The sequence below is a fragment of the Nyctereutes procyonoides genome, unplaced genomic scaffold, assembly GCF_905146905.1.
Source record: "Nyctereutes procyonoides isolate TBG_1078 unplaced genomic scaffold, NYPRO_anot_genome, whole genome shotgun sequence".
Classification (NCBI taxonomy): Eukaryota; Metazoa; Chordata; class Mammalia; order Carnivora; family Canidae; genus Nyctereutes; species Nyctereutes procyonoides.
In genome coordinates, this window is record NW_026575123.1 from 2,183,235 (window position 1) to 2,211,031 (window position 27,797).

The 27,797-nt window shown below is 41.6% G+C and overlaps 1 protein-coding gene across 2 annotated transcripts; it reads right to left on the minus strand.

Moving 5' to 3' along the window:
* Positions 1-320: 320 nt before the first annotated feature.
* On the minus strand, positions 321-26,814 carry YBX3 (Y-box binding protein 3). Of its 2 annotated transcripts, XM_055336741.1 has the most exons (10): positions 26,293-26,814; positions 21,754-21,817; positions 20,675-20,708; positions 17,872-17,961; positions 15,034-15,156; positions 10,985-11,188; positions 5,256-5,353; positions 3,263-3,434; positions 2,507-2,606; positions 321-882 (listed from the first exon to the last, which is right to left on the minus strand). In XM_055336741.1, the coding sequence occupies exons 1-9, from the start codon at positions 26,567-26,569 to the stop codon at positions 2,541-2,543; spliced, it is 1,128 nt and encodes a 375-aa protein (XP_055192716.1). In that variant the 5' UTR covers positions 26,570-26,814; the 3' UTR covers positions 321-882; positions 2,507-2,540. The 2 variants fall into 2 exon arrangements, with proteins under 2 accessions (XP_055192716.1, XP_055192717.1); XM_055336742.1 differs by lacking the exon at positions 10,985-11,188 and having other exon boundaries at positions 26,293-26,810.
* Positions 26,815-27,797: the final 983 nt, after the last annotated feature.

Genomic DNA, 27,797 nt, shown 5'->3' on the forward strand with positions numbered 1-27,797 from the left:
GGTCAGAACTCCTAACTCCTTCATTTATATAAAGAAAACTGTTCATCTGAAGGCCATCGAGTCACCTCAGCGAAGATTATTCAAGAGATACAGAGTACCCAACAAAGCACACCTACTGACAAACTCAGACAAGCGCTTGGCTCATTCCCTCTTCCAAGAGGAATCCCACGGTCTCAAACTCATCTGCCTGCATTTATCAAAGAGCACAAATGCACCTTTACAACACTTGGCTCTGAGTTTACTTTTCATGTGAATAAAATGATGCGAAAAGACAAACCATATACTAAGATAGGAAAACATACTCCACAGTTATACACCTCTTCCTTTCAAGGGTAAAAATTTTATTCTTGAGGAACTTCATACTGCACATTTTTAAAGAGTCACATAAGAAAGCAAAAATGTTATCCTCCCCTCATCCTAGAAATAAATAAGAAGGGCATAAAATTTCTTTTTAAATCACGACACTTGGAAGTTTAGCACCAGCATCCAAAATGAACAAAAAAGGAAAAAAAAGCATTTACTATATATTTCAGATTTCTTTGGTTGGGGTTCCCCCCATGTGGTATTAATATTTCTTCTTTCAATTCATATTACCAAAACAGTAAAAACCAGGAAAAAAATATAAACCTAGTGGTTGCTGAAACTGGGGAGGTTGCTCTCTTGTCTTTTGTGCAGGTATTCCCGGGATCTCAGCTTGCTAGAAATATTGGCTGACATTTTTCTTTTGTAGTTGTTTCATAAAGAATAATAGTAAACATTCTAATGTCCACATCTTGGTTATTAGTCTTCCACATTATTGCTTGGATGTTTCTTTGGTGTTGGTAAGGTCACGGTCTGCTTTATGCTTTATCTTTTCTAATGGTCATTAATTCTTTAGGTCACCTGGAAAAAAATGAAAACCAAACTTAGAATGACAAAATGACAAAGAGTTAAAGAATAAAAAGGCAAAAATATAATTCAAGAAGCTCTAAACAGAAATCTATAGATTTGTAAACTATACATTTAATAAAACATTTTTATAAACCAGAACATTTAGTACATGGTAGTGAAAACTTTATAAAATTATATGAAAGAAAATTACCGTCACTGAAGCCTTTTCAAATAAATGATACTACAGAATCAATAATTCTTCATATCATTTTAGTGGCTGCACAGTATCTCCTAATATGAATATACCCCCAAATTAAGCCCTTTCCCAATGTTAGAGTCTAAGTAGTAGAAATATTTGTTTCTCTGCATTTTAGATTCTTTCCTTAGAAGACCTAGAAATAATACTACTAAGTAGGTTACAGCCAAATGATGGAAACACAATTCTAAATCCGTTAATGCAAGCAGATTTAAAAGAGGGAGTTTAATTCTATGACATATATTGTCCATGCAACCCAGAGATAAAATACAATATTCCTAGCACAGCAAATATGTCTTGATGGAAGGCTATGAATCTTCAACCTCCTTTAACTAAAACCGAATTATTTATTTAATGAAAAGGGCAACAACCCAAGAAATACTCAAACATTTTAAGTCCTGGGAGTTACTAGGTAAAAAACTCAGAATGAAAACAACTATGGGCTTCAAAATTCCTTCAAGAGTGGCTTCACAACTGGGCCAGTCTTTCTAGTTCGATTTCTGCCTACATAAAACGCCCACGGTCTACACTGAGAAAAGACAGCAGGAAACACCAATGAAGACGGCAAGCAAAAAAAAAAAAAAAAAAAAGACGTCAAGCTACCTTTCCGGAGAGGTTGCACTTTACCATGCCCTGTTCAAGCGTATCACACCTGTTCTTTCACTAAATCTCTACAACCCTAGTGAGTAAATCTAGGCAGTATCCCTGTCTTATCAGCAGCAGACACAGCTGAGGCAGGGGATACAAACTGCAGTATCACCCAGCAAGTGCGGAGTAGCAGGTCCTGCACCAAGTATATAAACCTCTTGGTTCCCACTTATTATACTGCCCTGCCTCAAAATAAATTATACTGGTTACCAAAGGGAAAAAAACAATGTCTAAATTTATTCTGTAGATCAGTCTCCTGTTCAAACTGGCCACTGGGTGTCACAGAAGTAAAACCTTCAAAGTTTTCTTAAGAGATACTAGTATTACAAATTATGTCTAGAAAGGGATGCCTAGGTGGCTGAGTGGTTGAGCATCTGTCTGCCTTCGGCTCAGGGTGTGGGTCCTGGGATCAAGTCCCATATCAGGCTCCCTATGAGGAGCCTGCTTCTCCCTCAACCTGTCTCTCCCTTTCTGTGTCTCTCATGAATAAATAAAATATTTAAAAAAAATTATGTCTAGAAAAAAAAAAAGACTATCATTAACTGTCAAATGTTTACACTCTGAAAGCCTAACAAAATAAGGTCAAATCCCATTTTTAACCACTAAAACTACTCTTTCTCCAGAATCCTAAAGGAGATGAGGGGTCGGCCCAGATGAATCACAAAACCAGTTCAGGCTAGAAGTTAACAATACTTAAGAGAAAATATCAACTTCGGCCTAGGGAACTCTTACCTGGTGATGGTAAAGGTGCCTGGGGAGCCTGGTGTTACTCAGCACTGCTCTGCTCGGTGGCTGGAGCGGGGTTCTCAGATGGAACTTCACCTGCCTTGGTCTAAATCATGAAACAACACCATAAATCAGAAATTATTTCAGATGACAATGGAATGTTCAAGACCAAAAGGTCTCAAAAGTTGGAATCTTGCTGCTTATGAAGGTAAATTACTATGCAAAATTAACTATTCTGAAGCAGGAGTCAAAAATTGGTACCACAGAAGAAAGGCCTATAAACGGCAACTAAACACCACCCACCACTCTCCATAACAAAAAGTCTCCGATACCCAACTGCTTTCAGCACATGTTTAGTTAGAGAAAGGAACCTCTCAAAATGCCATCCTTTGTTTGGGGAGCACTAAACATTTTAATTCTGAATCCTTATTAGTATGCATAATTCTTTCAGAGAATGCTGATTAGCTGAATTCGAAGATTTGGTTTGTGTTATGTATAGGCTATTCTCTCTCCCCATAATGTATATCTAATATTAGATATATAATATTATAGAATATATATTAAAATATTATCTTTCATATGCAATATATAGTATGAGGTATAAAATACTTATAAATGTTATTATAAATAACACTTTATATAGAATGCTATATAACTGACAGTTACCAGGTTATCAAGCCACTCTTAGGACGAAGTATTAAATAAAGTCTGAGATGATTAAGGATGACCTGGCAACATTCCCCTCTGGCTGTTTGGATTTACCTCTTTGCCATCTTGTGAAGGAGCATTAGGAGGACGGGGGCGACGCCGATAGTTGTATGGGCGCCGGTATCCACGGCGAGCAGATGGCTGGTTTGGACCATTGGCTGCTTGTTGGTTCTCTTTATCTTCAGCCTCACCAACAGCTGGGGCAGGTCGGGGGCGAGGAGGGCCTCTAGAGCAGAGAACATGAAAGAGAACAACTGCAATGGGACAGGAGGCCTCAAGAATAATCTTTATTTTTGAAGATTAAGTGATCAGTATTTATTGCCAGGATTATACACAGGCTAATGCAGCAAATGGAACAGAGATTTTGTTAAAAAGACAAACAAAAAAAGCCCTATTTTCCCACCATTTTCCCCCCTTCATCTGAACACCTATTTGTTGTGAATAAACCTACATTAGACACACTATGATCCTGACAGGCACCTGACAGGCAACAAGGACAGGAAAGTTTCAAAAGAAAAGCAATGCCTGGTATCTGCCCTCCATGAACAGTTTAGTGGAGGCAACGGGGATTAAAAGTGGCGGAAAAATAACATTACTTTGTGCCAGAGCCTGCACTGCCACATTTGTGTTAAATACTTAATTTCAATTTCAGTGCTAAATCTGGGAGTTGGATTTATGGTGAGAAAACCGAGAGAAGTGGTAGAGAGGGCAAGTATTGGTTGGACCATAGGGAATGCTGCTTTTTATAGTGCGAAAAAGGTAAAATGTAGTTTTCCAAAGATCGCATAGCCAGGGATTGCCAGGGCTGGAATTTACATATACCACTGTCTCCTTTCTGTTTTCATTAAAACATTTCTATGAAGTCTCTTATTTTAAAGGTCCTCAGTAATTGATCATTAGGAGTGATTATGTCGGGCAGCCCCGGTGGCACATGGTTTAGCGCCACCTGCAGCCCGGGGCGTGATCCTGGAGACCCTGGATCGAGTCCCACCTCAGGCTCTCTGCCATGGAGCCTGCTTCTCCCTCTGTCTGTGTCTCTGCCTCTCTCTCTGTCTCTCTGTGACTCTATGAATAGATAAATAAAAAATCTTTAAAAAAAAAAAGGAGTGATTATGTCTAAAACTGGAATGAATCTTGTGAGGAATAAAGGATACAGAGTGGTACAATCCTTTCCCAAAATAATATACTTCCTCTGTATTCAGGAAACCCATAGTGGCCAACCTAAATGTGGAAGAAATGTCAATCAGGAGTGAAGGTCTACTTTTTCCTTGATGTATCAAGGAAACAGGTGAAGGAACAGGAAGGTTTATGATATAAAGAGCTTAAGATAAGGATCTTAAAAATTGTAGTCCAATTATTCAGCTTTCACAAGGGATAAAGCACAAATAACTTACTCCTTCAACTAATATGAACATCACTGGTGTACTACTGCCTCGTATTTACTGAGGGCTTACTATGCCAGGGACCATTATCTCAGATCCATTAGTACTTTTAAAAATTATAAAATATTCCTTAACGTCCATCTTAGAAGAAACCTGAGAACTAAGTCTTAAGAATCCAGGAACCTTCAAAAGGAGACACAGGTACTAACTGGAAGGTGGGAATTTAAACACAACTTCATCTGTAGCCTGACTTAACATCTAGATTGCCTTGGTTAACAGAATATTCACTATCTCAAATACTCTCTCGGTGCTCACTTCTTCCTCCAGTTATTTGTAGCACCACTACCGAATTACCCATCAACTAATTTACTGTTTATTTCATTAAATATAATTTCAAATTAAGTATTAATTCATACCATATGAAAGCTAACAAATAACAATAGTTTGGTACAGAGATACCTAAATATTTTGTTAAGTAGGGGGGAAATGTCACATGGCCATCTGAAGACATACTGCAGAGTTCCCCCAAAACTTAGACATGTGGTCAAAGCAACCATTTCTTCCAGTTACATAACAGATCCATCAAACAAACCCACAAGGGTCTCATCCACTATACTCTTGCTCACAAGTTCTGCAACTGGTCGTTAGTGAAAAACATCACATACCTCCGGTACCTTGGGCGGTAAGTTGGATTTCGATGAACCGGTCCCTGCAGCTGTGTCCCCTCTGGGACTCCCTCCTTCATCTCTCCAATCTCACCGGCCTACAAGAAGGCAGTGAGAGCTAAAAATGAATGTCATACTACCAGATATAAGAGACATAGAGCCCACAGTTGCATTCAGAATTTTTTTTAAAAATAAAATAAAAAGAGGCTTTGTTATGAAGCCAAGAACCATCAACTTTAACTGTTTACTGATTTAGATCTTCATAAGTGATAGCAAAGAATAACTGATTTCCATTTGAACAGTCTTTTTGCCTATCACAGAGCACCTAATTTTATTTTGTAATACTAACTTAACCTTTTGAAGTGTTCCACTCATCTCTTACAAAACAGAATAAAACAAAGCCCCTACATTGCAAAATGAAATAAAATGATACACATTTGAGCCAATAGGAATCTTTTCCACTTTTCAAACTCAGACCCACTAATTCTACAGAGTATCCGTTCAACCATTAATGGTTTCTACATTCAAAGGTATTCCCATACCTTTTAACCACACTTTCACCTCTATTGCCTCCTCTCATCTCTTTGCATTATTTAATTATAATCTTTAAAGAAATCAAATTATACTTTCTTGATGATCAGTTTATTTTAAGCTGGGGGTATAAAATTCGTTTACTGTGGAGCCCCCAGAAAAAGAAACGACTAAAGACTAACAAGACAACCCACCAGACATCTCTGAAATTCTTTATATACAGCTGCATCTCAACCTTCTTTTTCAAAATACTAACATCCCTTGCCTCTGTATTTCACTAAGAAAAGAGAAGCAACTAGCAAAGAATTTCCACATTCCTTCACTCAAAATCTGCCCCTGTACTGTACTCGTGTTTGTTGTCATTTTCTCCCCTCTCCTAACCCTGGGTGTGAGTGGTCCATGCTCCTATCCAAAGCCAACTCATCTCTTACCTCCTAGAAGGCATCGACTTCCTATTCCTCCTCCCCATTTCCCCTCCCCATTTCACTGTATCCCCCTTCTCTAATCCCTCATTTCCATCCAGGCATATAAACATGCTGAAATAGCATCCGTCCTTTGCAATAAAATGAAAATAATCACAAATTTACAGAAAGTTTGGAAATCCAGAACTTAATCCCCGTTCAAACATCATTTGTTCCGCTAATGTCCTTGACAGCCAGAAGCCCCATTCAGAACCATGCACCCTGAATTTAGCGGTCTCTTTGCCTGAAAAAGTTCTTCGATCTTTATACTTGGCTTGCATGACTGTGACACTTTTAAAGATTACAGGCCATTTTATAAAACATCCTTCAGTTTGGGGTTGTTTGGGGTTTCCCCATGATTTAGCTAGCTTATGCTCTTTGGCAGAGAAGCCAAAGTCACACTGCATTCTTCTCATTGCATCCTGTTGGATGGCATATGGTTTCAATTTGTATCCTTACTGACTATGTTCACTTTCAGAAGTAGTTAAGGTGGTGTCTGCCAAGGTTGCTCAGCTGTAAATTTACTCTCTCCCTCTTTGTAAATAGTGAGGAATTTGAGAAGTACTCTCAAAGTCTCTAAGTATTTCATTCCTCATCAAATTCTCAATATATTCATTTCTGTATTTATATCTGTACAGATTCATGGTTTTCTATTTTATTCAATGAGTTATAATCTGTTACTATCCTTACTGGCCAATGGGAGTCCTTTCAAGCTGGCTCATGTCCCTCTGACATGTCTCCAACATTCTTTGAGTACTTTCTTGCTTTTTGGCACAACAAGATGTTCTGGGCTCATATTGTACTTTCTCTGGCCCAGCTCTGAAATCAGCCATTTATCCAAGAGTTTTTTCTTATTGGAGAATGGTATTAGGAAATGAAAAATTGCAGACCAGGTATGCCCAATGTTATTAAGGAGCCCCTGTTTCCAGGCTATTTGTATAGACAGACATAAGAAACACACACACATCCTAATACCTATATATATACATACACACATACGCATACACATGTATACAGTATGAGTTACACATATGTAAATGTGTATATGTGTGTGCGAGTGTATAGCATATTTGACTTGCCCCTCTATAATGGCTTTAGGAGTAAGTTGTTGGTGAGGGAACGGTTAGGGAGACCAGGAGAGAACTCACTAAATGTAAAAACAAAATCAAGGCAAACAAAAAATCCTTCCCTGATCCTGATCCTATATCCTCCTCCATTTCTCTGACGTCTTCTACAGACATACAGACTAAATGAAAACCACTCGCACCACCACAGAAACCTCAAGGGAGAATCTTTTCTTCCTTGTCCTTTGCTGTCTTAAATTCACTCTAACCAGACTTTTGCCGTTACCAGAACCCTAACCTCAAGTTAGCAAACCCAGTAATCAATTCGCAGCTCAACTTCCTCTGCTTAACAGCATCTAAAGCAGCATTTCCTTCTTGAAATATGTTCTCCCTATCTGGTCCTTTATCTTCCTCATCTTGCACTGTCAGTGTGCCCCAGGACTCAGTCCTAGGATCAATTTTTCAACCTACACTCACTTTATAGTTAACATCATCTGTGCCAGGGCTTTTAATATGTCCTTATGGCTCCAAAGTTCGACACAGTATCATCTCTCTGCCTCGGACTCCCTTCAGCCAGTCCCTGACATTCCCTCTCTCTGCTGTTCCTGGTCTTTCCTGGTACCTAAATAACTCACTCCCTCATTTCACTTAGGTCTCTCCTCAAATATGAACCCAAAGACTTTGTCAACTACCTTATCTAAAATGACACCTTCCTAACTCAAGCCATTTTCTCCCTCTCAACTGTGCTTTATTTTTCTGCCTAGTTCACATCTCCACTTGGAGATAAAATTTAATGTGAAGGAGGTAGAGGGAGAAAAGATCTCCAGATGATTTCCAACTTTCCCCCAAACCCAATATTTCTTCAGTCTTCCCGTATTTGTTCAAATCAGAAATCACAGGGGTATCCTTTACTCTTCACACCACACATTCACTCCATTATCAAATGCTGTCACTTCTAGATTTAAAATATTTTCTAAATCTGGCCACTGAGCACACCTCCACAGCTAGCATTCTCATCCATGCCATGACTAACTCTACACAGGAAGATTATAGCAGCTGGTCTCCCTACGTCCACTTTCACCTCCTGTGGTCTAGCTTCCATAAATAGTCCAATGAGCTCCTTAATATGTGTCTTCCCTGTTTATATCCCTTTACTGGCTTTTCATCACATTTAGAGTAGGTCAGCAGTCCTTATCAGTCTACCAGACAGGCTGGATATGCTCTAAGATACTGCCCTAGGGGCACCTCGGTGGCTCAGTGATTGAACGTCTGCCTTTGGCTCATGTGATCCCAGGCTCCTGGGAATGAGTCCCGCAGCAGGCTCCCTGGAGGGAGCCTGTTTCTCCCTCTGCCTGTGTCTCTGCCTTTCTCTGGGTCTCTCATGAATAAATAAATAAATCTTAAAAAAAAAAAAAAAAAAAGATATCGCCCTAATCTCATCTCTGACCCCTTACAGCCTCACTCTCACTGTCCAACCACAGGAGCCTTCCTTGAGTTCTCTAATAAGCCAAGCTGTTTCTTCCTTAGGGAACTTTGATGCACAAAAAGCAGAAAGAAACAGCAATTAACATGTATGAAGGATTAGAATTTACTAGAATGATAGGATGGGAAGAACGTCGGCAGAAACGGAGTTTAAATCAAGCTCTACAACTTCTTTCCCACACAACCTTATGTAAAAGTCGCCAATTTTTAAAAATAATCAAATCTCTTCATTTATAACAACACCAACAAAAATACAGAAGCCATGCCAATTTTATAAAACTACAGAAGACAGAATGAGAGTTGATTTCAAACATCTGTCACTTGGTCAATGCCAAATAATTTATACTCCCTTTCTCCATCATATAGCTCTTTTCTCAAAGACTGCAAATAGTAGCTATTAGCTCAGTAACCAGTTCTACTTAATTACCAAGTGAAAATTAAAGTTAAGCTAGAATATTATCTTTAAAAAAATAAAAGTCATTTGGTCACTGATGTACCATGCTATATTATGTCCTTTGTATATAAGGAAAAGACTATTGGCCTGTATATTACCATTTTTTTCCCCTCTTGGTCCAATAATCTTCAATTTTTATGTAGTGGAAAATGCAAAGACTTTTCTATTTGACTTCAATAATTTTAACATCCTAGAGATCTCTCTATACTTTTAAGCCATTACACTAACAACTTTGAAGTAGCCTAGCTATATGAAAGAGTTTTAGGTATTTTCATTTGATGTGGTCAACTGTCTTAAGCAGACTTCTTTAGTCAATGAACATCCAAACATGGTATGTATTAGAAAGATAGTAAGGAAAAAATGTTGAAGGAAATCTAACGACAGCTTTTATTTCACATATGGAATGGGTAAGAAGTTCAGCTCAAGTTGGAACACCTCCGTGCAATTATCAGAATAAGCACATGTTTCTCAAAATCAGTTTTCAACCAGCTTGTGCAAATGTTGTTCTACATAGATAGCATGGAAGAATCATCTTGCTCTGAACCTTCAATTCCTAAGATGAAACATACTTTATTTTAAACAATGTAAAAAAGAATCAAGTTCTCAAAAAATGATACACATAGATGTGCTAGCTAAATACTAAGAAAGATTATTTCAGGAAAGCACAACTAATGCCCTAAAAATAAATGTGTATTACAACCTCACTGACTCTTCCTGTTCTCCACTTCCTAGAAGCCCAGAATGCTGCCCTAAAGAAACCTACTATGTCTCATGTACCCAATCTCTCCATATATGCAAGTCTACTCGTTATTTTTAGCACATTCGTCAGGGACAGCTGGTAAAGAGTGGAGGGGAAATAATAACAAACAGCAATGTAGAAAGAACATAGTCATGCATGATGGGACAGGAGAAGGGTAGCAAAGAACAGACCGAACATAGTGTTCAGTCAAAACACTTAGTGGAAAAACAGAAAACAAAAACCAAGGACACCAAGAGGAAAAAGTTGTAGCTAGTGATAACAAAAAAGATATCCTATTCGAAGTCTTCCAAGTTTCTTTGGAGCTGCCAAGGTAGTACAAAGTTTATTAATTATAGGTTAAGTTTGCAAAGGCTCTATCGGTATTTCTCAATGAAAAGGAGAATCAATAACCAATCAACAATCTCCGTATCTACATTAGGTTTTCTTAATAATCAAGGCCATCTCATTTAAATGAAGGACTTAGATAGATAGATAGATAGATAGATAAATAAAATGAAGGACTTAGAAATTTTATCTATCCTGAGGCAGTGTGCTACAATCTTCACCTTTGATTTAATCATCAGAAACCCATGGGAGAGGCACCATATTATTATCCCCATTTATGGATGAGGATTAAATTGGTTATCTTGAGAGCTCACAGATTCAAGCCGCAGAAACAAGATTCAAATCCAGGTCTGCTGACTTCAGAGTCCAAGCTCTTAATGCATAACCATCCATCTCTCTACTTTAAAATATACCCTGTTCACCAGGGTGCCCAACTAGAGGCACGCTTCTGTGGTTATGCTTTTGGTACTGCTACTAGAATGGCTGCTCTGAAAAAGCACACTCGAGGCCTTGCCTCAGCTTTTGCAGCATCAGGAAGCCACAAGCAAGATTTGATTCCCGGCGGCTGGTGTTGGAGGAGGAGGAGGAAGAGGAGGCAGAGGAAGGATGGAGGGGTGAGGACTGCTGAAGACAAGTCCCAGGTGCAATTTTACCTGCATTCTGTTGGGATGGGGAAAGACCCGTGAGCGACGGTCAAAGGTCTGTCCCACGTGGTAAGGCGGGAACCGCCTCCGGTACTGAGGGCGATACTGGGGGCGGCGCAGCTGACTCCGGGCCCCAGAGAACTGCCCGTCAGTGGCAGGGGGGTCAAATCCTTCACTGCTGCCGCTCCCTTCCTCCTCCTCCTCCCCAGCGTACTAGCAAGCAAAGAAACAGAGATTCAGAAGAAGTTTCAGCAAGAACAGGACCAAAGAATACCGCTTAGAATGAGTATCACCAAAAGAAAAAAAAAAAAAAAAAAAACTCCCCCAAAAGAATAATCCCTTCTATTATACAGACAGAATGCATTTAACCCAGGGAATCATGTGATTACCTGGGATAAACTACATTGAGATCAAAGTAGATCTGTGCAGTTAAATATCAAAAAGCAGAAAAGCAAAAGCAATCAACCAATTATGAATTTAGTAGCATCTAATTAGAATTAGTGACTCTCACATATCAACCACACCCCCCCCCAAAAAAAAAAAAACAACTACAAGGCTGGTAATAGTTAGCTCTGCCTGCTGTGTGTCTCTCAATGCTTATCATCCAATGGGGCGAAGTCAGGGCAGAGCAAGAAAAAAAAATATTTTGTGGAATTCAACAGGTTTGTCTAGGAGTCCTACATTCCTGCAGCAGTTCCCAAAGTATGGACTAGGTCTCTGAAAACCTTTCAGGGTTGGGGGGAGATGGGTACAGAATTCAAACATTCTTATATAACACTGCTAGAACACTATTTGCCTTTTCCCCTCTTATTCTCTCATGGGTATGTGGAGGGTCACCAAAAAGCTACAATGACATAATAGCCTCTAAGCTGACTGAATGCAGAATGTGAGATGAAAATCCAGAAGGCTTCTATCAAACCAATTATGAGAGATTTACAAAACTATATAGCAACATCATTCTTCTCACTCAATTGAAAAACATAGTTTTCATTAAAAATGGTGTTTGTGTAAGGAGCTTATTTTAAATCAATTAAATATGTTTTAAATGGCTGCTCTAATTGTTAATACAGTATTAATAATAGATATAAACATACAAACAAAAATTCTGGGGTCATCAATAATATTTAAGCATACAATGAGTCCAAAAACCAAAAAGTTTGAGAACCACTGATTCATGGCATGATTCTCCATACATGTTTTGGAATAAAGTATTTATTGCACTTTTATAGTAGTAAGTAATAGAAACAGTTTCTAAATATAGGCCTTAATAACAGCAGAAACTATTGACCTATATTTTTTCCTATTTTTAACCACCATATCACATATTAATATTTTATATTAAAAAACAAACAGCCAAAAATCTCTCAAGGAATTTATTTCAAATCTTAAAGGATATAGATATGCAAATACCAAAGATAGTCAAGAGAAATAATTATAGTTTTCAAAAATGAATAAATTTAAAACTAATAAAATAATAACCCATTTATTTTGGAGGTGAGTATATTTAAGATTTAGAACCCTCCAGGACCAGCCACATGGGCAATTAAATTCCGAAAGAGAACTTTCAACTATTGCCTCGACTAGTCTAATTTCAGAAAAATCAAGCCATTCTACATTTCATAAAACCTGTATCAGACACAATTTCCAACTATATAAAAACATATTAGCATAGAAAATATACACCAACTGTGTAAATTATTCTTCCTTTTGGGCTTTTTTGCATTTTTTTTGAGTTTTATATAGCCAAATCTTCCATTAAGAGTTTTACAAAATAAGAATAATGGTCCTGCCATTGCCAAACATGCTCTTTCCAGCTAAGAAGAAAAGTCTTTCAATAAAATTTCTCACTAAAGTTTTTCTACCATTTATACTTCTGAATTAACCTAGTAAAGTACAGTTGGCCCTTGAACAATATGAAGGTTCAGGATGCCAACCCCCATGCAGTCAAAAATCCATGTGTAACTTCTAACTTCTCAAAAACTTAACTAAAAGGCTATTGTTGGGACTCTTGGGTGGACCATCGGTTTAGCACCTTCAACTCAGGGTGTGATCCTGGAGTCCCCGATCAAGTCCCACATCAGGCTCCCTGCTTGGAGCCTGGTTCTCCCTCTGCCAATGGATCTGCTTCTCTCTCTCTGTGTCTCTCATGAATAAATAAGCAGAATGTTTAAAATAATTTTTTTTAAAAAAGCTTATTGTTGCCTGGAAGCCTAACAATAACAGTCAATAAACACCCAGTTTCTATGTTATATATATGATATACTGCATTCTTACATAAAGTAAGCTACAGACAAGATAATGTTTTTAAGAAAATCACAATGGAAATACATTTACATTACAGTACTATATTCACCAAAAAATATCTGCAATTCAAACATGTGTTATCCAAGGGTCAACTGCCATCAAAACTAGAGTTCCATGAATCTGATGAACTTGAAAAAGTTAACTTGGTATAATAAATGTTATAGTAGCTCATTCCTACTCCTCACCCCCTGCACAGGTTTTCATTAAAAATTGAATAGGATCGGGATGCCTAGGTGGCTCAGTGGTTGAGCATCTGCCTTTGGCTCAGGGCATGATCCTGGGATCCGGGATCGAGTCCCACACAGGGCGGGCTCCTTGCATGGAGCCTGCTTCTCCCTCTCCCTAGGTCTCTACCTCTCTCTCTCTCTCTCTCTCTCTCTCTCTCATGACTAAATAAATAAAATCTTTTAAAGAAATTGAATAGGATACCACTATATGGGAAAGAAAAATACAAAACTGGGGATGGGGGTGGGGGGATAGGAGTGGGAAGATGGGTAAGATAGGTGATGGGGATTAAGGAGTGCGCACCTGTCATGTTGAATGCTGGGTGACATATGGAAGCGCTGAATCACTGTATTATGAAATAATGCATCTGAAACCAATATAATACTGCCTGTATGTTAACTAACTGGAATTAAAATTTTTTTTGATTTTTTCAAAATAAAATAGACCAGTAAAACTTTTTAAAAAGAGAAAAGAAAAATGCAGAAACAGAAAAATAAGATGTCATCAGGTATCTGACAAAAATAAATTTGGGCAGAGTGTTAAGATAACAAAATGAAGAGGGAAAGCATTAAGGTAAGCAGAAAGATACAAACCTATCAAAGCAGAGGGATAAATCATTCTCATTCTGCAGACATATTATTCTGGTGAGATTTTTCAAAAGGTTTCCTTGGATAATAAACACAGCCACAATCTAGTGTGCACAAAGCATGTTCAGTTTTATCCTATAGTGCCAATCCCAAGGACTAATTCTAGAAACATCAAAAAATGACTCAAATTTAATGGGATCCTCATGAGCACAAATGAATGGGATTCTCTTTGGATGCCTTGAGAGTAATTTAAATTGAGCCTTCTAAGTAAGCTGCAGACAATAGTCTTGGTTGTAAACCATTTCACTTTGGTAACCAATCTAAAGAACTAAAAATCTGGAGAATTACTTACTGCTTCTATATTTAAAAAAAAATGGGAAAATGCTATGCTAAATAAAATAGTTACTTAGTCAAGGTAAATTAATACTTCAGTGGTGGTACTGTTTTTTGCCTATTCCCAAGCTATTCCTCATTCTCCCTTGCCATCCAAACACTCATCTTCTTAGAGGTCAACAGTGTTAGTGCCAAGAGATGAATAACAGGTTTATACCAATCATGGAAATCCCATTCCCCTTTGCCAGTGCATGCCACATGACTAGGTTACGGCCAGATAAAAGAGCCAAATAAAGAGAAAGCCCTTTTGACAATCCTGGCACAGACTATCTTAATTAAGCCTTCTTGTTAAAAGATAATTGTCTGTTACTTGCAGCCAAATTTGTACAAACTGATACAACTTCTGAATGGCAAGTTTCCAAAGAGACCTTTGGCTATGGATAAATGCTGGGCACTAAAAATTTCTCATCAAAAAAAAAAAAAAGAAAAAAAGAAAAAAAGAAAAATCATTTTGTGCCTCCAAGAGAAAATATATCTACTTGCTCCAAGTGTGTACACTTAATTTAGATGTGAGAATTTTTTCAGTCACCGTTTAGGAAGAGAGCATACATTACGGGGAGGTCCACGGCGTCTGCCATAGTAACCACGTCTGTATCGACGCCGATCAGCAGCATAACGGCTTCCTTCTACAGGAACTCCGTCTGGTCCAGTCACATTGGCTGCTTCTGCACCCTGAGAAAGAAAATTAACAAAGATGGCCACAAAAGCTGAACTAACCCTCCCCCCCTCCAAAAAAAAGTGAGCCTTGTACAGTCAGAATGTTAAAGACAGGCAGAGTGTACTCACGAATTCCTATGGTGACCTCCACAACACACCCAGGTATCAATAGGATGAGCAGGGTGCTTGGTGTACGGATTAAAATGTAGTTTCTTTGCTCACACAACCTAAACCTTTCCTTCTTGCTTGGTTATACTAAGTTCAAGAGCAGGATGTACTTCTTATATAAACTAGTAAATATAACACAATTATACAAGTAGTAATAGTAGACTAAGAAGAATGTTCCTCAATGGAAAATAACTGAGGCCTTATCTTCTTAGAAAAATGTTGAAACCCGGCGCCTGGGTGGCTCAGTCAGTTAAGAGTCTGCCTTCAGCTCAGGTCATGACCCCGGAGTCCTGGGATGGAGCCCCACCTCCGGCTCCCTGCCTAGCAGGGAGCCTTTTCTCCCTCTACCTCTCCCCACTCCCCGCTTCTGTGCGAGTGCACGCTCTCTCAGTCAAATAGTCTTTAAAAAAAATAAAAAGAAAAACGTTGAGACCTGTGTGATTCTAAGAGGCACTAGGGAATAGCGTTCACAGTCTCAAATGGCTCTGTCCAGCACTGAGTTATTGAGAGGGAAAACTTCTCTCCATCTTGGCAGCAACAGAAAAGATGGGTCCTTAACTTAGCAAGATCTAAGTTCCACTAATGTAGTGCCACATTAGACTTTCTCATTACCCTTGAAACAGACTTAGCGTTCTTATTCTCAGATGGACAGATAAATAGTGCTCCAAAAATATAAACAATTCAGACAAAAGAGATTCGAAAGAGTCTATTTCACACTTTACATCAATTTGTAGAATCTCCAGTTCTGAAAACATACACAGGTAAAAAGAACTTGGCAATGCAAAATTTTAAGAGTTTGATGAGATGATAGAGATCATTACATATCAGCATTACATATCAGCATTTGATGATGTGAAACTCCAGATTTGCAACACAGCCTATGGATCACACTGGTAGAGAAATCATTTCAATCTCCCTATTAAACGCAGTAACCTTTCTTCTTTCAACAAAACAGTTTACAAACTCTTCAGAATGTGGACCATGGAATGGTGTATATGTATATGGAAAGAGCACGTGCATAGTAGTTAACTAGTCATTCACTCAGCTGCCACAATTAGCTACCATGGCAATCGTACCATATATGGTTTTTAAATGATTTTATTTTTATTCCATATTGTTTTAGTGATGTCTATAATAGACTACCGATTTTTTAAAAAGCATAAAAGGCATTACTAATATTGGAATAAATATATAATAGCATAAAAAGAGTTCTATAGATATAGTTCAAGATGATCCATTAGCTCCTTGCTGTTCTTCATCTGAACAAAGTTGTTACACAGTCTTTGAAGATGTCTCTGGCTTTCCAAAATCAAAGCCAAAGAGAAAACAAAATGATTACATTAAATTTGAATTTTTTTTTTTTGGAGTGCCTGGGTGGCTCAGTTAAGTGTCTGACTCAATTTCGGCTCTGGACACAATCTCAGGATTATGAGATTGAGCCCCACAATGGGCTCCATGGTCAGCAGGGAGACTGCCTGACAATCTCTCTCTTTCCCTCTCTGCCCTCTGCTCCTTTGTACACTTGCTCTCTCTCAAACAAATGTATCTTTAAAAAAATTTTGAATCTTCTTGGAGTACCTAGGTGGCTTAGTAGGGTAAGCATCTGCCTTCAGCTCAGGTCATGCATGATCCCAGGATCCTGGGATCCAGTCCCACATGGAGATCCCTGCTTGGGAAGGAGTCTGCTTCTCTCTATCCCTCTAGCCCTCCCACTCAACTCATGCTCTGTCTCTACGATTTCTAATAAATACATACATATACATACATATACATACATAAATAAATAAAATCTTCAAATAAATGAAATTCAAAAATTTGAATCTTCTATTGAGATTAAAACATTCTTTCTGTATATTATTTGTCCAGAAGTGCTTACAAACCACAGCATGAAAACTTTATCCTTATAAAAGAACTCTTTTTCCCAAAGCAACTTTTATTTTTAATACTATGAAAGTTATGGGGCATATGGTTGGTACAGCTTGTAGAGCATGCAACTCAATCTTGGGGTTTTGAGTTTGAGCCCCATGTTGGGTACAGAGATTACTTTAAAAAATACTATAAAAGCTAATTTTTTAAAAGATTTTATTTATTTGACAGAGAGAGAGCACAAGTAGGGGGAGTGACAGAGGGAGCAGCAGACTCCATGCTGAACAGGGAACCTAACTCGGGACTTGAAACGGGACCCTCAGATCATGACCTGAGCTGAAAGCAAACGCAAAATAACTGACTGAGCCACCCAGGCACCGCTATAAAAGTTAAATTTTAACCTACGTTTAAATGTACATTTGGTGCCAAAATAAAATATGTCCTGTAGGTTTTAAAAAATTATCTTCTCCCTCCATACAAAGGGTTCATCATTTATTAAATGAGAAATTAAAATGCCCTTTTATAACAAGCCAAAGAATGTTTATAATGATATTCAATAATCCAAAATTTTCTACTTAAATGTCACTCCTTCCCATCAAAACGGCAAGTTAATTCATAAGAGGCTGGGGGACCATTTATTATGCAAGAAAACTATGTGCCTGCACACTTTGAGACCCAACCACTATATTCCCTCACCTTCTCTCCTTCAACCACATCAAATTCTACAGTTTCTCCATCTCCTACACTGCGCAGGTATTTCCGTGGGTTATTCTTCTTGATGGCAGTCTGTCAACAGAACAGAAAATTCTAAATGAAGCAACATCAATACTGGCCACAGATTTCATCTTTCAAGTTTGCCTGTATTATTACTTTTTTCAATTATCATTCTCCCACTAACCTGGATCTCCAAAACAGTAACAAAATAAACAAACAAACAAACAAAAAAAAAAAAAAAACACTGTAAATCTCTGTTCCACATCATTTTCTTGATTCAGGCTACCTTTGATAATTCTCCTTCATAGGTGGATTAAACAGAATGTTTGGTTGATACTTCTGTTACAGCCTGATGATGATATTCGATACTATTAGTTCCCCCAAACTATTCAGTATCTAAGATTCTGACCGTACCTCTATCACTGGTAGGGCAGTGGCGATGCCCTGATGAATTTCTGTATAAACACACAAATACACATTTCAGGTAGAGAGGTTTCTATAGACAAGAGAAACTGCTAACCTCAAAAAGAATTGTAAACTATGTGGAGGAGAGGAGGGATGATGAAAAATGGAAAAAAGGAATTTAAAAATGCCAGTGAGATAAATATTTCTGACGGGAATACACAAAATTACCCCAGGAATGAAACATTACTGATAATCATAATCTGGCCTCTTCCCCCTGACACCCCATTTTATGGATAAGGAAACATGCAGCTGGTAAGCGATTTAGCTGAAAATCTAAAGAAACAGTCTGGAAGTACATGGGGAATGGATAAGGGAAATTCATCTCCCTGCAGTGTTATCTATGATTATTTATTCAGTATTTGCCCCATCACACCATTCATATCTCACTCACCCCTACACATTCCCTGATGATGCATTAAAAGGTTAATGAATGAAGATATTAGGCTGCATGAGACACCTGCACCTGAAGATATGTCTTCTCAGTCAGTGTGAGGCAGAGAATAATTTCTGCAATGAATTTCCATTTCTTTCCTTGGTCGCTCTAAACAGTTAAAGGGGCTCTGAGTTTCTGTGGAACTAGGTCAACCTTATTTTATAAAGCGATTAGGCATGTGTAATCCAGCCCTTCCCTTACTCTGAGGAGGAGGGAAGAGGGAGGAGGGGATAAAAATGAGCCAATAGGCCAGAGACCTCACCCACAGAGGAAGAAAGGCAGCTCGGGACAGGATATACACGCTGCAGTTAGAACATTGAGCCATTCCAAAAACAGCCCCTCCCTGCCGACTCCTTCCCTTTTTCCTGTGAAACTGGGCAGGCCTCAACACAGTGAGGTGGTGACTCACCACACAGCCTCATGGGGGCTGGAATCAGGTCACAGACTTGCAGGCTGATGATGCTGGCCACCGGTACCGAAACTTGTGAGGTCCTTTAACTCAGGCAGGCAACAAACCCAGAGTTCCCAATCCAAAAGGTCTATTAACCTCTAGCTATTATAAGCAATACTCTTTTTCAGTCTGTTACGACTTGAAAAGTCTCTGTATCCCAACAAAAAAAAAATCTATCCGGATTATCGAGGTACAACTGAATTATATCCAGTCTAGCGGAAACATAAACAATAGAAACCACAACTGGAGAGCTTCATCTTAACTATCACTAGCTCATCACACCCACCTCAAAATCTTAACTATCACTAGCTCATCACACCCACCCCAAAATCACACATAACCCTAAACATAAGGAAACCAAAGCACAGAAAACCAGATGCTTGACAGAACTCTGCAGGTAGGACAGCCCTGATGGCGCAGCGGTTTAGTGCCACCTGCAGCCCGGGGCCTGATCCTGGAGACCCAGGATCGAGTCCCATGTCAGGCTCTCTGCATGGAGCCTGCTTCTCCCTGCCTGTGTCTCTGCCTCTCTCTCTCTCTCTCTCTCTCTCTCTCTCTCTGTGTGTGTGTGTGTGTCTCTATGAATAAATAAATAAATAATCTTAAAAAAAAAAAAAAAAGAACTCTGCAAATAAATGTCCTAGTGTTAGTACCTGGCTCTAGACTTCTCCTGTTTACACTAAGAGCTACCCGTGTATTGGAAACAATTTGCTGAAAAATAAATATACAAAAAGAACAAGAGGAGGCATTTCTTTTTTTAACCTAGAATGCGAAACAGGTCCAGGATACACAATGAAATAAATAGCATCCCAGGCCAGAGTTTAAAGAAAGACAGAGACACTGGTAGTAGAGAAGCCCATGTTTCCCATATTGTACCCATTTTCTACATTTCCTTCAAATCCAAGGGAATGTGTACCTTTTGACCTGGACATGGTGCTCACTATGCCTCATTTTAACAGCAGTGAGGACCATCCTGGGGGTCAGGGCATTTTCTCATGCCTTGGACACACACATCCTGACCTTCTGCTTCACTGTGCTTGACTTACTTCAAGTCAGAACTACTCTGCTAGAGGGCCCTTCACCAAAACCCACCCAGGCAAAAGCCAGATCAGTTCCAGCCAAATGTTAAGGAGGAACCACAAAGTCAGGAAAATAAGATGCTAACATGGAAACAAAGTCCTGTTAAGGACTCAAGGCTTTAAAAATTAGAAACTGGTGAACGGAATATTACTCCACCCAACTGCAAACCTAAAAGCAGTTAATATGAAGGGACAGAAGAGTTTATCTGCCAATCTTAAAATGTGGAAGTGAGATCCCTTGCCAAAATAAAAATCACAGGAAGAGTTTAGGAGTAGAATAATAGCTTACAGGACTTCATTGTGGAAAAGAGACAACCTGAGATTACAGAACAAATGTAACACATTTAGTATCCTTACCTGATGTACAAATACATCTTCTTTGGTGTCATTTCTGTTGGAAGACAAAAAAGTTCATAAATAAAAAGTACTGGCTATACAGAAACTTAAAAGAACAGATGTTTTATGAGTTTAGATCGCAAGACTTCAAAAAGACAACACAAATTTTTGTTTATCCTCTCCACTTCATGCAGATGCCTACAATCAGTCCTTGTGGAAAACTTCCAAAGCTGTCCTACTCCTCCATATTATTAGAGTGCTTAGATCCAAGTGTATAGATTCTACAGAAATGGTCCCTCTCATCCCCTTCCCTCTCAACTCTTCCTAAATCACATGGAATGTAATCAGAGCCCTAGATTTCCCTCCCAGTAAAAGCAAAGCAAGACAGTTAAAAGGACAGGGCACAGCTGTGAACTAGGCTCTCCTTACACTGAAACCTAAAACAGCACCCCCCATCCTGCCCTAACTCACCCCCCACACACACACCAAATCAGATAAGGAAGAAATTAAAGTATTTTAAAGGCACGGGGATGGGGGAGAGGCAAAGAAAATGACAATATCATGTAAAAATATCATCATACTCCCAAGAGCCGATAGTTGTGTTCTTGTTTCTATACAATTAGAAGTTATCATCGTTTAAAGAAAACACTACACTTTCTACATGGGACTTGGGCCAGACCTTACAGATCCAGCTCAATTACTCACTAGTTGTGTGACCTTAGGGAAGTTGCTTAACCAGTCTAAGACTCCATTTCTCCATCCGTGAAATCATGGATATGGTCCCAATTACCCAAAGGCCCTTCCCATTTCTCATTTATCTCCCTCATCTTTTTTTTCTTTTAATGATTGAATTCTATAAAATACATTACTTATCGGTATTCTCGAAATGTATTTTAATTAATATTTAATCAGCAGTAGCTTAGAAATAAGAATGTTTGCAGTGCTTACAACCTTAAAACTTACTCCAGCCATCAATTAAAAACAAAACAAAACAATAAACTTGCATAAGCCATTTAAAAAGCATAGTAAAGGGTTTATGAACTGCTGGTGCCATAAAGCAAGCATGCATTTCAAACATGTACAGAGATACACACACATACCGATTTATAAATCCATATCCATTTCTGACGTTGAACCATTTGACAGTGCCAAGGACTTTGGTGGCTAAAATAAGATTAAGCAGATAAATTAGTATCTGACCTACAAAGAGATAAAGCTCATATCACTAAGGTCTTGATAGCATTACATAAAGCCTAAACATACCTGAGGAAGCCATTAAAGGCTTAATTCTAAAACACAGGAAAAGAACGTGGTACAAGGGAAGATCTCATAGGAAAATATTTTTCAGAAGGGTAAACCTCTCTTGTTAAACTTTTCAGTAAAGTCATAAGATAACCTGTGGTCATAAGTCTATACAAGTCTGCAATAATTAAAATTGGCAAACATTGTTTAAAGGAAAAAGACACACACACACACACACAAATACTCTTTAAGATGAAAGCTTTAATGCTGAAAAATTATTAAGTGCAAAAGAAGGGTCACAATGAAAGAGAAGGTAGATAAACAAGGTTAAGTCCCAATGACCCTAACACATCACTTTCACACTTTGACACCTTAAGCAAACTTTACTAGTGAAACAGCAGCTCCTACAAAGCTACTGTTTTGTAGCTAATCTACAAAGACATAACGTAACTTGTCTAGTTGCCACATGGGGGCCCATCAGAGGAGTCAAGAGTAATAATAGAACTGATGCTGTCTCAATCCCAGTCTGTACTCACCACCCCGAGACATGATGTAACAGGCCTTTCCAAACCATAGTGATGAATCTGGGCTTCTGTTTCATTGTTTACCCTATCTCCACAGTTGGGGAGAGTCAAACTCAGCATTTATTTATTTTTATTTTTTTTACAAAATCCCCCTCTTACACCTGATTGTCTCGACTTTCTATCAAGAATAGGAAAATTTCTGTACAACACCACACTTCACCAGAATTCAACAGAAAGAATCTAAATAATATAGTCATATAACCTCAACTTCACAGATGCATATTTCAGCCATCAAGGATGATTTGAGAAGACTCCTTTGAACCAATTCTGAGTGCTAAATTCAGAACCTCTAGGAAAGGCCTACATCTAAGTTCAGGAAATGCATAAAACAAAGACTCAATGAAACAGGAAATATGACAGTAAGTATACCTTAAAAAAAAAGGCACAGTAAGAGAAGGAAAGTAACAACGTTAATCCATGCTCTAGGAGAGATGCAAAGTCTGTAACTTCCAAGGATAAACAGTAAGGATTCAGTTTTTAAATTCAAGACTAAAATATTAACTAGGACAGCTTTGTTGTGGGCATAGTTCTGAGTTTTGCTATACTGATATGTTTAAGGAAATAGTCTAGCTCTCTTTGTAAAAAAAAAATAAGAACAACTCGTTATGCCTCCAAAATCATTCACCCCACCACTGACTGAGCAATCTCCAGCTCTATGTCCCAGTAACAAAGATCTCTCTACTGAAGACACTGAACCATTGGAATCTTAGTTTTAGGCTACTGTCATCAGAGCAGGTCAAGAAAGAAAAAAAAAAAAAAAAAAAAACACCACCATCTTTTAGATCTAAAGGTACACAGAAGACACTCATTTTCCATAAACCTTACGCTTTTAAGTCACATGTTATTTCAAAGGATAGGTTTTATTTTGTTTTAATTTTATTTAAATTCAATTTGCCAACATAAAGTATCTCATCGTGTGTCAAAGGATAGGCTTTTTTGTGGCACCTTTTGTTTGCCCCAAAATTTATAAATGAAAATATAAAGACAGGAAATCTTTGATTCATTGTCACATAGTTAATGTCAAACAAATAATCTTGATTAGAAAGGCAACACTGATATAACAGAAACAAAGCTGAAAATTAATTTTTTTATAAATTTATTTTTTATTGGTGTTCAATTTGCCAACATATAGAATAACACCCAGTGCTCATCCATCAAGTGCCCCCCTCAGTGCCCGTCACCCAGTCACCCCCACTCCCCACCCACCTCCCTTTCCACCACCACCCCTAGTTCGTTTCCCAGAGTTAGGAGTCTCTCATGTTCTGTCTCCCTTTCTGACATTGCCCACTCATTTTTCTCCTTTCCCCTTTATTCCCTTTCCCTTGAAAACTACTTTCAAGTCTAACTTCATCCCAGGCTGAAGGCCTGTTTTACTCCCCAACGTAGTATTTTTTAAAATTTCCCGGGGATCCCTGGGTGGTGCAGCGGTTTGGCGCCTGCCTTTGGCCCGGGGCGCGATCCTGGGGACCAGGGATCGAGTCCCACATCGGGCTCCAGGTGCATGGAGCCTGCTTCTCCCTCTGCCTGTGTCTCTGCCTCTCTCTGTGTCTCTGTGACTATCATAAATAAATAAAAATTAAAAAAAAAAAATTTCCCGGTTCCACAAATATTCCCAACGATGTCGTATGATCAAACATTCACACACACACCTCTTGCTTTAAAACCAGACTCAGAGGAGGAAGTGAGAAAGTGCAGGAGGAAGACCATGTAGAAGCAAGAGGCTTCCACCGGGCTTCTTGGGAGAGTTTTCTTTCACTCAGGTCAACTGCTCCCCTGGCCCAGGGCTACCCACTCAAGTCAAAGGTTGTGTGAAGGAAGTAGAATGGGAGAACCCAAGAGCAGAATTCCATTTCAGTCAGTACTGTGCCTGGCCCATCTGAGGCACCCGGGTGTTTGCCTGGCAAAGGAGAGGAGCTAGCAGGACACACTGGACAGGGACAAGCAGTATTGAAATGTCATGGAGAAGGTCGTCCTCCATTTTAAGAGTTGGAGTTACAGCAGGAAGATGAAAGACCTCCCAAATCCTCACCTGCAATGAGGTAGAGGCTTAACAGCACCATGGAAATGTTAAGGAAATGTTAAGGAAATTTATCTGCTCCCTTCATCTTTCAAGAAACCTGCGTTTCAGTTTACAATCCAGCAGTCTGGGCACGGGGGTGGGGGTGGGGGGGCGGTGCTCAGGGGCTGAGCCTCTGCCCTCAGCCCAGGGGGTGATCCTGGAGTCCCAGGATGGAGTCCCATATAGGGCTCCCTGCATGGGGCCTGCTTCCTCCAAGTCTCTGCCTTTCTGTCTCTCATGAATAAATAAATAAAATCATAAATAAATAAATAAATAAATAAATAAATAAATAAATAAATAAATGCCAGTTTAGTTTAGATCCAGAAGGGTCCAAGGATCAAGTGAAAACCTGCAAACACTCCTGTATACAAGAACAAGTCGGCATTAAGAATATACCCTAACACTGCTCTGGAAAACCCAAGGTGGTCTCTCTCCCACCTCTCCCTTGGTGGTGTTCCAAGACACACTTGTTGGAAACAGGCTCACAAGACAACACTGACCTGACTTAAGTAAGTAACTTCTAGTCCAGCAAAATGAGGGCAATTTTGTTTCCAAACCTACGCAGGTTCCACTTAGCATGTTGCCCTCCTCAAAGAACTCAGTAAAAGCCAAGACAACAGGCCTTACACTTTGTTCACATTATCTCTTCACTTTTTCTTCCTAGGAAGTTGGGGAGGCAAGGCTCAGAGAGCTCAAACACGCCCCACCCAAAATACTGGAAATTGTTCAGAAGCATCCTCCACCACCTCCTAACTTTCCTATGTAAAAAAAAAAAAAGAGTGAATGACTTAGACACCCTCGAGAATGTCTATTCACCGCCCACCTGCTTCGCAAACCCGCTCAACGCCTCCCCAGGGCGTTGCTTCAGCCCGCACAGCGCTCGCTCCAACAGGCGACAAAACCCGCAGGGACCACAGGGCCCCTTTGCACTGGCCTGCCCCGCACCCCTGAGCGGCTCCGATTCCCGTCTGTCTCCCGAAGTTACAAGTCCCGGAGGAGGAGGTTTTGAACCAGCGTCACTCGCACGCACCCTACCACCCACCAGGTTCTTTCAGCTGCTGCGCCAAGCGCGTTCCCACAGCCCGGGAAGAAGGAAGCGCGTAAGCGGCGGGGAAGCACCGCCTGGCTCTTCGCAGCCGCGGGCACCGGGAGCGCGGAGGCCGCGGGACCCAGATCCAAGTTCCCGGACAGGATTGCAACACCTCCCGGCCGGCATGTGGCCGCCAGGGGCATGGCGTCTTTCCCGTGCCCATGCGGGAAGGGCGTCCGGGACAGACACCTGAGCCTGCCCCCCCCCCGCCCCCGACTGCTCCCCCAGGGCACTGCTCTCCGCACCCGGATCCCAAGCGAGGGCTCCGCGGTGCCCGTCCCACGTGCCCGCCCCTCCACCCCGGACCGTCGCTCGCTCCTCTCCCCTTGGGGCCGAGGTGTTCGCCACTCCTGCGACGGGGGCAGTGCCCGCGCGGGGGGACCGGGCGAGGAGGAGCCCAGCCCGCCGACCCGGGAGCGGGAGCCGGAGCGGAGCCGGAGCCGGAGCGGGAGCCGGAGCGGGAGCCGGAGCGGGACCCGCGCGCGCGGGGCAGCCGGGAGCGCAGGGCTGCGCGCGCCCGGGAGCCTCCGAGGGCGGGCTGGGGACCCCGACTGTCGCTCTGCGGCCCCGGGGGGACCCGCACCGGAGCTGCCCGCACGTGCTCGGCCGCCCCCGCCCCCGCCGCCGCCCCCGCCCGCCGCCCGCCGCCCGCCGCCCGACTCACCGAGAACTTTTTTCTCCGCGTCCTCACCGCCGGCGGGGGCCGAAGAGGCGGGGGCCGCGGTGCCCGTGGCTGCGGGGGCCGCGTCCCCACCGGGGTTTCCCGCGGCGAGGGCGGCGGGCGCGGGGGCCGCGGCCTGGGGCGCGCCGCTGCCCCCCGGGCTCTTGGGCGCGGGGTCCTGGGGCGCCGCGGGGGCCGCCTCCGCCGGAGCCTGCGGGAGGCTGCTGCTGCCGCCGCCGCCGGGGGTGGTGGTGCTGGTGGCCTCGCCCGCTTCGCTCATGCCGCCTCGTCTGCTCTCGCTCGGGCGCCTCGGCGGCGGTTGGTGGGCGGTTAGCGCGGCGGGCGGGCGCGGCTCCGGGGCTCGCTCTCGGGGGGCCGGTGCGGATCGCGCGGCGCAGGCGGCGGCGGCGGCCGGGGGGCGTCTCGCGGCGGAGGCGGCTCGAGCTCTCGGGCTGCGCGCTCGCTCTCGGGCTCCTCGCTCGATCTTACTGCCCCGAAAATGGCCCCGCACAAGTTTCTCTAGGCGGCGCACCGGCCCGGGAGGGAAGGGCGGGCGAGGGAGGAGGGTGGGGAGAGTTGGCTTCGGAGTTGGGCACGACGCTCATTAGCATTTAAAGGCGCCCGATGCCCTTTCCGAGCCGCGGGTCGGCGGGGGCCTGGAGCGCGGGGGCCCCGGCGGAGGGCATCGAGGGAAAGCAGGGGGACTGGGGGGACTGGGGGGACTGGGGGACTGGGGGACTGGGCTGTGCGCCGCAGCCTGGAGTTTCCCGAGCGGCCCGCGCCGCGCGTCCTTTGTTGCGGCGGGGCGGCGGGGCTCCCTCCTCGCGACCTCGTGACACCTGACGCCGACCTGGGGGCGAAGCAAGGGAGGGGAGCCCCATTACGTGGCGCTTCTCTCTCCCAAAGCCCTGTGTAGTCTTTCGACGAGTGAGAAGTACCAGAAACTTTTTTTTTTTAAGATTTTATTTATTTATTCATGAGAGACACGGGGGGGGGGGGGGCGAGAAGCAGGCTCCATGCAGGGAGTCCGATGTGGGACTCGATCCCGGGTCTCCAGGATCACACCCCCGGGCTGAGGGCGGCGCTAAACCGCTGAGCCACCCGGGCTGCCCACCAGAAGCTATTTTTGACACAATTACAAATGAGACCAAAATCTAACCTCTACTTGGCTGCTTATTCCTAGGAGATAAACTTGCGGATGATTTCATCTATAACTCACAGGTAAGGAAATTGAGGTGCAAACGTCAGAGAATCCATGTAAATACCAGACTGTACGCCAAGTGCACGGTAACCAGCTAATGGGCTGTTAATGTGTGTTAAATGCTGTACTTGGGGAAGAAAACTGGGTAACTTCACATCCTCCCTTCTGCCTCAATTGCGTCGCTCAGCTGATAAAAGCTTAAGCAACTGAGCCCTCTTAACCTCAGAGATGAGAGGTGCAGAGAAGCAGATCACCCAATAGACGGTATTCCCAGTTTGAAGGGTCCACGTGGCCTTTAGAGAGTGCA

Bases quoted from the DNA above. Each gene is read 5' to 3' on its own strand.
- YBX3 (XM_055336741.1), bottom strand. From the start codon at position 26,569: ATGAGCGAAGCGGGCGAGGCCACCAGCACCACCACCCCCGGCGGCGGC. The intron at 21,818-26,292 runs GTGAGTCGGGCG...ATCTTATTTTAG, and splicing joins CGCGGAGAAAAAAGTTCTCG to CCACCAAAGTCCTTGGCACT. The intron at 11,189-15,033 runs GTATGCTCTCTT...TTTGCTTGCTAG, and splicing joins GCCGTGGACCTCCCCGTAAT to TACGCTGGGGAGGAGGAGGA.